Raw genomic sequence first — 14,053 nt, forward strand, 5'->3', positions numbered from 1 at the left:
CTGACATCTGCTTGAAGATCTGCACGTTCTGATAAAGACAGACACAAACTGACCTTTGGCCGTACGGCATCAATTTCCCGCGTCGGTCCGAGGTGTCGTCTGTCGCAGACGTCGTACACGGAATCACTGCTGACGTACAGGTAGAATCCGGAAACCCTGTTCTTCACCACGGATACGGAATCCTTCATCTGTTCCCCTGTGTACGTGTTGAAGTCTAGCACCGCCTCAAACGTCGTGTTCCTGAGGATAAGCGTCAAGGCCGGACACTCCGAGAGTCCGTAGGTGAACGTTCGGTCACAGACGATGTGACGGACGTAGGGTTGGATCAGCGTGCTCGAATCCCACGGCCAGTTTCCTCTTGTCACGACCGTTACGTCGAATTCTCCGGACTTGATCAGCAGTCGGACCGTCGTGCCGCCGACGAAGCCGGTACCGCCGAGAACAAGGACGGGTCTCGGGCGGTACCCCTCGTACAGTCCGCCGGCTCGGAACGCGGTGCTCACGGGCCCGCCGGCTTTCCCGTTATGTCCACCGCTAGCACCACTCCAGACAGCACTGCCACGTTCAAATGCGAGGAAAACAAACAGACATCGCACTAGCCATGTAGTTGAGAAAGGGACCCGGGAACCTTCCACGTTCTTCCGGACGCTGCGAAAGGGCCACGCGAACATATTTGACGACTAGTCCTGGCGTGGGTTTTTTAGACTTACAGGTCTAACAGTTACACAACAGTTGGCAACCGAGAAAATTGTATTTTCCACGCAATCGGGTCAGCGCATGACGACCTAGCCTTCAGCAGTATCCACCTATTTCTGAACTAAAGACACACACACACATAGGGTCTAACAGTCTGCTCTCTATGTATACACACACGGACCTGTGTCCTGCACGTACACATCAACTTGTCCTGTCTGTGTCTGTCATCGCTTACACTGAACGGTCCCTTCCTCTACACTTACTCTACTAGTCAGGGGACCATCCGTTTTATCTTCAAGGGTTGGTGGGAATCATTGCCATATCATAAACATGATAAACCTAGTGTATTTCGAGGAAGGGTTATTTCAAATAGCATGTTTGTTTTTTCCTTTATTTTCGTCATCAATCGTGTATGAGGATTGTTCGTGGCGCCTATAATACCTATAATTCAACAATGTTGACGGAGGAGAGGGGGAGGACAAAATCCCGTCAGTCAATACATATAAAATATAACATTTTTCAATGGACTTAACGACTTGGTATAAATAGAAATGTAGTGGTTACGTTATAATGTGTGCCTAATACTTCATAAACACTGTTTTCAATGTTGACGACTTGGTTCTCGAAGCTCTACGGGCAACCCTGTTCATACGGTTAATTGTTGGTCCCTAAGTAGCTGACCGCAAGCCCCATTCGGTGAGAAGTCCTGTGGGACGATGATCCCCAAAACCCCAGATCGTGTTTTTCTTGTCTCCTCACAGACGCCCCTCCCCCTTTTCAACAATCTCCCCAGATGGTTTTGGAGGCATCACAGATTTCATTTTGTGGATATTGTCCACTGGAGACGCCAAATGTTATGTGAGCGTGCGAAAATGTATCGATCGGACGTTCTGAAACATACGTGGTGTGTATTATCTTTGCCAAGACGGGTTATGTTTTCGCATGGTTTTGGTTGTGGTTATGGTTTTGTAGTTGAACATATAACAGCATATGAGTATATAGATGGGTTGTTATTTGGTAGGTGGTTAGGTCAAGGAGAATTGGTTATTAGAGTTTTAGGCCCACTAGTGGCTTCATTAGATACTGCAGCTGTTTTTGTTCTTTTATGTGACTTTTTTTTATTCTCTCGTGTTCGTAAGCTATTTTCTTTAATGGTTATGGGGCCAAATCAATACGCAAATGTCACCCATGAAGCCGGAAACTGAACGCTTTGTCTTGCCTTCAAGCAGGACGGTCAGAAAATGTCAAAACGGGTTGTCCAATCCCAACATCTGCTTGGAGATTAGTAAAATAGACCCATTACCCGGTACATCAACGTAAACCTGATTTTCTTTTATACACGCCGCTTATTGACGTCTGGAGTATTTCGTTCGAATTTGTCACCCGATGTCTAATGCTTCACTACTACCAGTCAGTAAATACAGTTGTTGGGAACCTGCGCGCCCTTTTCAGTAGAGCGTACGTACGTACAAACGAAGAGTAATCGGTGCGTAAGTGGCACCTGAATTTAGTATCAATGCAAGCCTAAGCCAGCATTCCGAATTTGACGTAACACATAGGCGATGCATTTCTGAATTTAGTTTGTCGCCACCCTCACCCGTGCAGAATGTAGAAAAACAATGCACGGAAACCATTGCCCTGGAATAGTACTAGTGTTACTATACCTACAAACACATCTACCCCAGTCCCTCTCCCTTTTGTCCATATTCAATCCACTTCGAACAATCCAGGGCTTTCTGGTTTTTACTCCGTTCAGGGAACGAGATCTACCCGCTAACCGCTAAGCTACTTGACATGAGAAGGACCGCCTTGTCTCCCGGGGAACGAGATCTGTCCTAAGTCACAACCGGATGACAGTACTTCACCACAGTCCCACCTGTTAGAAAATAACCAAGTTTCAGGTCCACTTGGCAACAGGACCGACTCCCAAGCGACCAGGGATGACCTCGCGACTTCCAACTTTTGCTGTTGCCAACAAAAACTTGGATCGGACACATACACTTTGTTACGAGTAATTATGCCTCAAAGAGCTATTTTCCTTCAAGGTCGGGGGGGGGGGGGAGAAATGCGCAAAAGTCATCCATGAAGGGAAACTGAGCATTTTGTCCTACCTTGGTGAAACCCGGTCATACACTTGTTGTCGCTTTAGATTCTGTCTACGTCTATAAATGACACAGTTACACTGACATGCACGCACACACACACACACACACACACACACACACACACACACACACACACACACACACACACACACACACAAACACGCACACGCACATACACACACACAAACACACACACAAACACACTGACACACACTGACACATGTACACACCACACCACATACACACACTGAACACGCACGCACACACACTCACACATACGCATTTCGTCCAGCGAGACAACAGAATACAACCAAGGAAAATTGTCAGTAGCTTTCGTGGGGTCTCATATATCAATGATTATAACACAATATCGAAAACGTACGCTAGCCCTTGTTGTATTGTATTAGTAATTATGATGTTAAGTCTTATTCTATACTTAAACTTTGTGTCATGTTAACGAATTCTTGCCATACCTTGTACCATGTACAATTATCGTGCAATAAAGTTCTTCTTATATCACCCAAACGCCCCCTTCCTAGCATCCATGGCAGGCTCTCTGTGCCTTTTCTGGGCCTATGATACACTTTTGGTGATGAATTATTTTTGTACTGGATCGTTTGTGCAGCCAGTCTGTAACCATTTGGCCCGGTAGACCCAAATGGTTACGGGCTGGCTGCACAAACGACCCAGTACAAAAAGAAGTCATCACCAAAAGTGTATTATAAGCCAAACAAAAGAGAGCCTGCTATGGAGGCTACCTCTTCTCCTCTTTGAATGTCTGGCGTACTCCCAATACCTTTGATTACAGTACATTATCAACGCTGCCTCCTGTCAAATCTCACAAAATCCAATTTCCCAGACTCAAAACTTCAATTTAGGGGTGTAAACACAGTTTCAAAGAGCACTTCTTGCGTGGAGCTAAGTAAGGGGGTTACTAGTACAGATAAACGGCTTTAAACACGAAGAGAGAGTTGCTGCTAAAAGTTGTAAACACGATCAGGCGTCCTAGCCTTATAGCCTTCAGAACACCTATTTTTCGGCTATTTGCAGCCGCGAACTGCGCTATACAATTTTGGGCCATTTTCATGCATAGCACTGTAACTGCATTTAAGTTCGCGTGGTTTTTATTTCGCGCTAAGGTGAAAATGGAGTGTTCACGGTGGTTTTAAGTTTGTGTCAACGCTATAATCACATACTGCGACAGTAAATGTTCGCGGTGGTTTTAAGTTCGCGATGAAACGGTTGCCGCGAAAACCGCGAACATAAAACCACCGCGAACATTTCTGCATTTACAGTAAACCACCTGAGAAATGCAAAAAGACTCAACGGGAACGCTGGGATGGATTGACAAAATTTTACGCACGGATTAAAGAAAAATTAAAACAAGAACTTCATCAACTTAGTTAACAGCACACAGATCGGGGCCTACACGGAGGGCTTGCTTGGATGGCTAGCTACCGTCAACGTTCTATGCTAAATTCACAAAGCTAGAAAGGCTATGATTACGCTGAATTCAGAAGCCAATCACGCTTAGCGTAGAATGCGCTTATCTGACGCTCTGCTTTAAATTTCAGCGATCCGGCTACGAATCTAGTAGCCTGTTTGAATCGCGCTTCTAGCGGCCGCCCAACACCGGTCAACCCCTAGAGGGGCCATTACAGCCTCGGATAGCGGAGTTTGCGTTACACAGACTCGACTACAAATTACCTGGAATTGAAAAGGTTGATTACATACGCTCTACGCAAAAGGGTATGTAGGGCATCATAGATGTAACAAATTTCCTAAAATGCACTTGCTGTTTCTGTACAAATTAAAGGCTTTCTGGTCAAATCGTGGCCCAACTCCGCTGTTCGGCTGACCCCTTGACCGCCCTTGACCCTTCCAATTTCTACAATCAACTCCGATTAAATCTAACAAGATCCAGTCCGTATGTAAATACTTGTTCTGGTCGGGTGTTGTGACCTGATATGCTCCTTTGGTAGCAGGTTCTGATTAAGAAAAGTGACTTATGTACTGTACTGCTGCCTGTCCTCATTACTTTCGGCAAGAAGGTTTTGTATTCGGTAGCGATTTTGTGTATGTATGTATGTATGTATGTATGTATATATGTATGTATGTTTGTATGTGTGTATGTATGTATGTATGTATGTATGTATGTATGTATGTATGTAAGTGAATGAACAGCATAATTTGAGAAGGCCTCGATGGATTGTATTGATGTTTGGTATGTAAGTAGATCGTGATCAAATCTGGAAATGATTAGATTTTGGCTTGGCTTGGCTTGCGGCTTGTTTCGGAACTGCAGCAAAACTTCCGGTTTTAATACATCGTATTCTGGACATGCTATGGTAGATACCTCTTGGGAGGGAGAGTAGATCTTGTAGGTTTGGGACCCCTATCGGCTTTTTTGGAAACTGCAGGAACTAATTCTGTTTCAAACCTTGAAACAAAATAACTCAAGAGGGGGGTGACGTATCATCATGGTTTTTGGTATGTAGATAGCTTAAGTGATGACTTACCATAATAATAAAATGCTAATTATGAAAATCAGGAGCCAATTTGCATAAACGAATACAGACAAAATGACAGCGCATTCAAGTTTTAGAGTACCGTCTGTAAGAGAATGTATGTCAAAAATGTGTCCTACGATCCTTGAAAGTTGGCCCAGGAGAGAAAGACACTGATTACTGAGTAATGGACAGTGAACACGGGGGACAATCTACGTCATAGGTTGGAAACGTCTTACCAACCTATGACGTAGATTGTCCCCCGTGGTGAAGTAAGAAATGGGGATTGGTTGGGTCCTGTTTGCCATGTTCTGTTCATTAGCGCCGCCTATCGCCATAAACTGAACTGCAGTCTTCATGGAAATTAGATCACGCCTTTGTATTCTTTGACTTTGTCAATTCCTTTCACAAAATCATGGCGCCACTGTTTCCATTATATGTATAAACGCGAACTGAAAACAGCCACGAACGCTCACTCCATTGTCTCCTTTCCGCGAATTACATCCCTGCGCACGTAAAGCCATTGACTGGCCAGTGCGACATTGTATTAGTACTGAACACTATTACTAGTTTTTCCATTGTGTGAAATCGACTGATGATAGTACTGGAATAAAGTTAGTACTCAATACGAAGACTAACCCAGACGTTTTCAACATCTATATTTGATAACATTCAATGTCTCATACTCATAATGCATGTATCTCAGCTAGTTCGTACATTTCTCGATACATAAACTAATAATGATAATCTGTATAATACTGTACGCTGAAACTAGTCTCTTCATTACACATGCCCAAATCCAACTTATAAACATCAAAATTGCTGAACATCTACTGATAATATTGATGTAAACAATACTCAACACAATAAAACACCAACTTATAGATATACTTTGTATGATACTCATTGTACATTTCTCAACATCAACGTATACTCATACAATATATATATAGACATCAACTCATAACACTGATAACAGTTCTTAAACAGTACAGTAAAACAACTTATTGTAGGCCGTAATTTGGCCCATACCGTCATACTAGTTTAAAACTGGTACTTTGTCACAGAAAATTGAATGGTTTTAACATACAGCCATCGAAAACGAAATTCAAGTCTTAAAAACTTTGTCACTTAACAATTAATGCAGACAGTACTACTTTTCTTTCCATCATCAGTGAGTAGCGCAGACATAAAATCAAACACGTTTTACTGAAGAACAGGTGTCATATATCGCAAAAGTACATTGTGGCGATAACGGAGCATAAATTTGTAAAAACGACTGTAAAACTTGTACAAAATGTGAATAATGCAAAGATTACAACGCTCAACTAAACTCATCTCATTTCTCATCTATCCCTTAAGCTAACTATTACGACCGTTGGTCCAAATCATCCAAGGCAAGCGCGAAATGTATTTTACTGAATTACGCTGATTCTTCCTCATCCCAGCGCCCCGGAAAAACAAAGATGGCGGGCTGCAGGAAAAAACGCGTGTGGAAGACTCCTCCCCCCAAAACACTAAGCCCCCCGCCCCAAAGCACAGTATGGGATAAGACTGTGCGCGATTGGGCACGGTTCGTGCCCTGTCACAAACCAGTGCCCGCGTATCCCAAACCGTGTCTGGGGCAAAAGCACGGTTTGGGATACGCGGGCACTGGTTTGTGACAGGGCACGGTTCGTGACGCAACAGGCACCACAGAAGATTTGGCAACCATTTTACTCCACCCTCTAGGTTTTCTGTTCTTCTTAGTGTTTCACTAAATGCTATGCTCGTAAATTCTCTGATAGTGTCCTCCCATCTTTCCCGTTACCTACCCCTCTTTCTCCTTCCCTGGATGGGTCCTTGCATGATAATTTTCCCGATGGACGTGACACGTGGCCGTACCACTTCAGTTTTCTTTTCTTTACTGTGAATATCACATTCCATATTGCCAAGATTATCCAGCTGTACCATGATTTTAAAACATTAATTTTTTACTATTTCTAAACATCCAAGGCTGGAAAGTGCTGTACTGCCTGGGATGGCCCCCACCCCCCACCCTATGCAGTTTCTGAATAAATACATGGTTGACATTCAAAAGGTAAAGCAGTCATCCTCAATTGAGGTGAAGCATGATGCTCAAGTAGCTAGTGGTAGTTCAGTGCGGCTTCGCCACGGCTCTGTAAAAGTCATCTCTATTTTGATAGTCGCAGGTTAGACACGCTGCGCCGATTGATTAGGACAAAGGTGCGAAGAGCTCGGAGTTTTGCTGATTACTATTGCTTACTAATAGACACCAGCTGAGACTGTACGAGAAAGTAGGTGTCATTTAGATTAGAGGACCGAAATTGTTATCCTAACAGCTGAACCGGAACTAGTGGAAAAAATGTTATTCTGGAAAGAACTGGAATAATCCCTACGCACAAAAACACACAAACACGCACACTATTTACGTCAAGCTAGAAAATATTAGGCCACTTAAATGTTTAGAAAAACGATTTAAGCAAAAGACAGGTTCAATTTAGTCCCCTTTGCAGGCCCTCTGGGCGACGCCGGCGTTTATGTTTTGGTGAGCGCGGATTCGAGATTTTTAACTTGTCGGGGCCAGGGTCTTTGCTGTAGAAATCGTATGGTCCAAAAAAAATTAACGCCGGCGCAGAATGCCGGCAAAGGAGGCACGGTTCAGTTTGTATTGTTGGTTTGTAGACAATAGACTTCTCTCACTTTGATGACTCAAAATAATGACTATTTATGCTTATCATATATTTTACATGTATAACTTTTATAGGTTATGCCTTTTTTGACAAATGAATATAGTATTCGTCTCATTCCAAAGTTGTCTTTATGAAAATCCTCTCTTCCTCTAGAGCTCTGGTCTCGCCATACCAGATAAGTAATGTGTGCATATACAGTATATACAGGTCAGCCATGTATACCAGTATATACAGGCATTAGAGCCCGATGGGCAACGATCCTTGTTGCTCAAGTTGCGTTGGTTCGAAATCGTTTGGTTATTCTCGGCAAGCGTCGGGAAATACCCCCCCCCCCACTTCCCCCTATCTCTGTCCGATAACTAGCAGTGTCTGTTCCGACTTGCGGACTGCAAACCTTCAAGGTAGCGTACAACTTTTGAACCAGTTTAGATCAAATGAACTCAATGAACAGATGAGCTAATCTTCCACTGGTCATGAAGAGAAGACCCGCTATGTACAGTATTTTACAGGTTCATTGTATAGGGGAAATTCTCCTAGCTCTTTTTGAAAAGCACAATGAGCATCCCGTCCTAAGGACTGCAACCCTTTTCAGTAGCATGCATGTTGGGTGAGTGACGCAGCCAGGATTCGAACTCTATAGCTATAGCTATAAGCGCTGATGAGCAACTTTGACCGGGATTGGAACTCTCGGCCTTCCAATCAATAGACAAAGTGCAACGGCTAGAATATCCTGATATTGACTCTCAAAAGATTACCTCATTTTTTCTTAGTGCTGCCCAGATAAAATATGCGTAATTCATATTCCACGAAATTTTATGAGTAGACTCTGGCACTTGATTACAAAGAGGACGAACACGTTCTTCGGAATTTTTGGCAACATGATGAACGTCTAAAGGTTTGACGTCCCGACCCGAGCCCAGCTTTGTTCCTAAAACCCACCGAGTAACCCAACGAGGGTAGCGAGGCCTCATATCATACATCAATGCGGGCTCCTGATTAGTCAATAGCTTCGTTTTAGCAAATCGTTTAGAACGACTCTTTGGCTTTTTTGTGTGTTGGTCATTTTTGGAAACATCCAGAAAAAGTGTGTATGGCTTAGTAAAAGTCGTTGACCATCAGTCTAATCTTGCGTTTCATTTTGGCCAGTGCTTTGCGGTAGATTTTGTTGCGGAAGGCGTAGACCAGGGAGTCGGAGAAGGTCGAGGTCTGCAGCATGACGTAGCAGATGTCTCCGTAGAAGGCTGCCGTGGCGATGGTGACGGCTCCAGCCTTACTCAGGATCCCGACGACCAGGATCGGAACCCACGTCACCCACTGCAGAAGGACGACGATCCCAAGCGTTTTGACGGCCTTGAGCTTGACTCGGAGTTTGTCTGCACGAGCCAGCCATGCCTCCTTGATGCTGTGGGGCTGCTGCTTGCTTCTGGCTTCCCTGTAGATGAGGCCGGCGCAGCAGCAGCTGATGACCATGCCGAGCAAGCACAGCATCACGGCGACGACGCTCTCCGGCCCGCCGAAGGTACACGGCATTAGCAGGCTCGCAGGCTCCGCGATGTCGACTGAAGCCAAGTCCACCGACCAGGTGGCGATATGCCCGACTCGAGCAAGCCCGACCAGCGGCGGCGTCAGGGCAAGGAGGAAGCAGAGGACCATGGCGCCGGCCAGGCGACGTGGTGTCAGCATCGAATGGAACTCCAGGGGCCAGACGATGTGGATGTACCGGCAGATCCAGAGGCTCGTCAGCAAGAAGACGGAGAGGCTGGACAGGAAAGGGACGAAGAAGGCTTGGATCCTTCACCAGACTCCTCCGGGAGATTCGCCGTGCACCAAACTGTAGATGGCGATCGGTGTGTACATCAGCGACTGGGCAATGTCGGTGAAGGCCAGAGCACACAGGAAAATGTTTCCCGGTTCCTAAAGAAGAAAGCGTGAGTAAATGAGTGCTTGACGCATATTTCAGGTGAAAGGTCGTTCAGACTAGCGTTCATGCCAACTCTCATAGCGCACTGCAGCTACGGCGACTTTTAAACATTTGATATTGCTACTTTTGCTTGATTACCTTCACCAAGATGGTTATTTTTATGTATATCTCGATTTTTGAATGTTGTTGTTTTTTTGGCTTTTCCATAAAATCCATGCTAAAGACACAAGGCATTTTAGCTCCGCTCGACTGATTACATGTCAGCACAACGTATCTATCTTATGATTGATTCATAAGACTGTTTCAAATCCTGAATTGTACATTAACAATATTTACATCTTGGGTGTGGGAAGGGGGTGCCACTCTCTGACGCTACCTATACTTGTTATTAGACATTATGACAGTTCTTGTTTTGCTTTTATTTAGTTCTTACTAACTTTTAGGTGGTGCCGCCGATTAGGTTGTTTGAATTGTCACTGTCTGTGGTTTTGTCATATCTTTCAAAGTTTACAAACCTGCATGTTTTCGTCAGTAGCGATGACTCCTATCAAGCAGCCGTTGCCGAATACCGCCCACAGGAGCATGCAGACGAGGATGAGGATGAGGAGCGGTTGCAGTGCCGGGTTGCTGCCGTAGACCCCACAATCCGCCGGATCGTAGCTGGCAACGGTCGTGGTCACGTTACCTGATGACGTCATGTTGCGGATTATGACGTCACAAAGGCCAACATCCTGTGCGGCTCGGATGAAACTGGTGACTCCTCTGTCTTCTGCTGTGTCATTGGTCAGATTTGTTTTTACAAGGTCAAATGTCGCATTCAAATAAGTTGTGGCGAAGTGAATCGCGATGTCTCCGCCCACTTGTTCTGTGACGTTGACCATATTTGTGATGACGTCACCAGTAATGGAACTCACGTTTGACCAAGCACCAGATAACAAGCTCGTTACGTTCATTGTTGTTGCTCATATGTCGTCTCTGCTGAAATGACACAACAACAAATCATTAGACAGCTCGGAAAGAATATTATATCATAAACAATGCAATCGTCGTCATAAAATCATTGTATTCACTTTTGACAGTTTTGTCCATCTACAGTTGTAAAAGACTTAACGGTTGTCATTGTTATTTGGTTGTGATAGTAAATTACTACTGTGTACGTCAGGGAAAGAGAGAGAGAAAGAGAGTGACTTAAGTGGGTTTCTGTCATCAATAGAAGTCGCATATTGAAATGTAAGCAACTTGAGGAGAACAATTATATTAGATATGCCCGTCACATACACGAACAAAGCAAACTCGTATATATACGCGCCGAGAGTAAAAATGTCAGGAGGTCAACACTCTTGCAAGGTTTTGACCGCATGTGCAATTTTGTATCGTTGCCCTCACCTGGCACTACATTTGCGTTACTTCTCCCGTAGATGTATCTGGATAAAAGGGCTAGCTACATATATATAAAGAAAATGTATGACTGCAAATGCATGGAGTTCTCGGAAGAATAACGCACGGTCCCAGTAACTACAACTGTTAAGTTGAAAGAAATCTACGTTGCTTGTGCTATGGTACAAGGAGTTTTCTTCAGTTTCCTTTGTGATATATTCCTTTTAGCTGGTTTTTTTACGCCTAATGGCGGTTATACCGGCTATATAGATTCAAATTCAGATATGAAACGTTGTTTTACTCTTTTCTATTTTTTGTTTATTCTATTTCATTTAGTTTCTTGCAATTGCATTTCAGTTATTCTACTTTATCTCATTTTCTTTAATTTGACTTCGTTCTATTCTATTTTACATTTGTTACATTCTACATAATACTTAATTGATCCTAACTTATTTTGTCCTATTGTAGTTTAAATTTAGAGATTCTGATGTATAAACATACAGTTGAAGGTTCGTCCAACAAGTCCCTGGATAAGCAAACAACAAAAATGCCAGCCGCCAAGAGGCAACGTGATTGGCTGGTTATTATAACCTTTCCTCCAACAACAGGATGTTGAGTGATTGGCTGACGGTTGTCCATAGTTGACGCAGTGGGAAGGCCGGTACGCCTGAGTCGTGGCGTGATTCTTGCGAGCGGGGGACCGGATGACATGAATGGATGGATACGTGTGGCTTCATTAAAATCTACCCACTCACTGACGCACTCATCTACGCTAATACAAGAGACCTTGTGTGGGTAGTGTATTAAAGTCTATCATAAGTGGCAAGCTTTAAAATCGTCCTTTGTAATGTCTTTCTATCCTTTTGGTTTTCGCTGGCTCTGTTTGGTGCCAATATCCGGGAGGTCTGAGAGATCGCAAACATCTTTTGTACGGGCGCGCATTTCCATATTAGGTTGGATAAAGTGTGGAACGTCGGCGGAGTGAATGTTAACCTCTCCAGAAAGGGAATAACGTGATTTTATACCATAAAACTATATGAAGAACAAATTGAATCTTTACCACTGGATTTTATCTTCAGAAGTTTCAAGTGCCCGTCCGACACGTTTTGTCAATGAGGACATAATGTTTACTTAGGACTTACGGAACACAGCGACAATATTCTTTACCTCTATATAAAACAAAACAGGAAACGGTTGAGACATTTGGAAAAATGTTCTAAATAAAACTGCATGTATCAGGTCTTGACATTTGGGTGGTAGGCACCTCATATTAGTTTCGTTGGTCGCACAGAATTTCAAAAGCACTTTTTTAAAGGTTGAGTGTTGTTGACCTCCTCACCATTTCGTTAAAAGTGCTTTTGAAATTCAACATTGACGATATATATATGAGGTGCCAGTCTACCATAATTGACAGGTTCTAGAATCATCCCGTATAATGTTTCCCTTTGGCCTTCTCGCTGGCTCTGTTAATTTGGGCTGTCGACATCGGAGGTCTGAGGTCGCAAACACATTTTGTACTTGGTGCGTATTTTCACATCGGGTTGGATGGAATCTAGCACGTCGCGAGTGGATGCAAATTAATTTCTCCATCGCTTACGAAACCGAATAACACATGACAGCATCTTTTTACGGTAAAGCTACTTGTAAATTAGGACAGGGACCTAAACGTAACATCAGGTACAGGCACAGGTCCAGCACAGGTCGGCGCACCAAAGCCATAGTGTGTTTTTGGCACACATTTTGACATATTAGCCAAAGTGGGTCGGTGGATGTCACTCCACCGTCGTGAAAGGTGCCTTTCCCAGGGGCACAGCGTCGGGGCCCGGCATGGTGAGTACTCGGGACCTGTTGGTTCTGAGTTCAACGCTCTAACTGTTACGCCACGCCGACGCCTCGCATAGAAGCAGGAATAATCCAAGTGTTTCACATATCTGATTGTGCTTATAATTAATGATCACTAACATACGTGTGCATATTTCATGTATGATAGTAACAACCGTGGTGTACGACTACAACAAAATACATATCTTGATAGAAATGTTTAAAGACCCACTTCATTTGATGAAGATATTCGAAAAGATTTGAAAATGTCCAAAGGTATTGAAGTACAACATCTTTCAAATTGACGAAAAAGGAGTTGTTGAGTTAAGATATTAGGTGAAAGAGTGTGTCATCTAAGATATTGGTAGTTTGCCATTAAACAAAATACGAAGATATCTATATGCACAGATATATCATCAAAGTCTTCATTAATTTTCTTCATATATAATGTTCATCAAAATAACATAAACTTTCTGCAGTTCGAAGTAAAAACTAGTACAGTAAAAACTTGCATCGTATAAAATCGTATCCAAACCTATGGTATATTGAAAACTATCGAAAAGCTTTTCCCATATGTCATTATAATGATACATACAGCAAGCAATCTTTTGGCCAATGAAGCCACTTGTTACCATGCTTCAATCTGAGGAATAAAATTGAATCTTTTCTACTGGATTAATAAATTTATGTACCCAGACGTTTCAAGCGTCCGTCCGGCAGCTTTTTTTTTCAATGAGGAGAAATGTTTACTCGTTTGCCAGACGGGCGCTTGAAACGTCTGAGAATACAAATGTATTAATCCAGAAGCAAAGATATTCAATTTTATTTCTCTTTTCCTGACCTGGATGTCTAATATTCACAAAAGCATGCTTAAATCTGTTCTGAACCAAATACACTGGATCGACAATCACAAATTGATTAGCATGTGACTAT

General features: G+C 43.3%; 2 protein-coding genes across 2 annotated transcripts in view; both read right to left on the reverse strand.

Annotated features, from left to right (window-relative positions):
• LOC136434613 (UDP-glucose 4-epimerase-like) overlaps nucleotides 1-2,105 on the reverse strand; it is a 29,896-nt gene extending 27,791 nt beyond the window's left edge. The window contains exon 1 of the mRNA XM_066427508.1: nucleotides 54-2,105. Coding sequence (XP_066283605.1) covers nucleotides 54-671 — 618 coding nt within the window. The 5' untranslated portion in view covers nucleotides 672-2,105. The remainder of the gene's footprint in view (nucleotides 1-53) is intronic.
• Nucleotides 2,106-8,110: 6,005 nt separating this feature from the next.
• On the reverse strand, nucleotides 8,111-10,892 carry LOC136434245 (uncharacterized). Its single transcript, XM_066426977.1, has 2 exons — nucleotides 10,438-10,892; nucleotides 8,111-9,915 (listed from the first exon to the last, which is right to left on the reverse strand). Exon 2 carries the CDS (start codon nucleotides 9,682-9,684, stop codon nucleotides 9,097-9,099), a length of 588 nt encoding a protein of 195 aa, XP_066283074.1. The 5' UTR covers nucleotides 9,685-9,915; nucleotides 10,438-10,892; the 3' UTR covers nucleotides 8,111-9,096.
• Between the last annotated feature and the right edge of the window lie 3,161 nt (nucleotides 10,893-14,053).

This window comes from Branchiostoma lanceolatum, chromosome 5 (assembly GCF_035083965.1).
Source record: "Branchiostoma lanceolatum isolate klBraLanc5 chromosome 5, klBraLanc5.hap2, whole genome shotgun sequence".
Classification (NCBI taxonomy): domain Eukaryota; kingdom Metazoa; phylum Chordata; class Leptocardii; order Amphioxiformes; family Branchiostomatidae; genus Branchiostoma; species Branchiostoma lanceolatum.

Bases quoted from the DNA above. Each gene is read 5' to 3' on its own strand.
- LOC136434245 (XM_066426977.1), bottom strand. From the start codon at position 9,684: ATGCTGACACCACGTCGCCTGGCCGGCGCCATGGTCCTCTGCTTCCTC.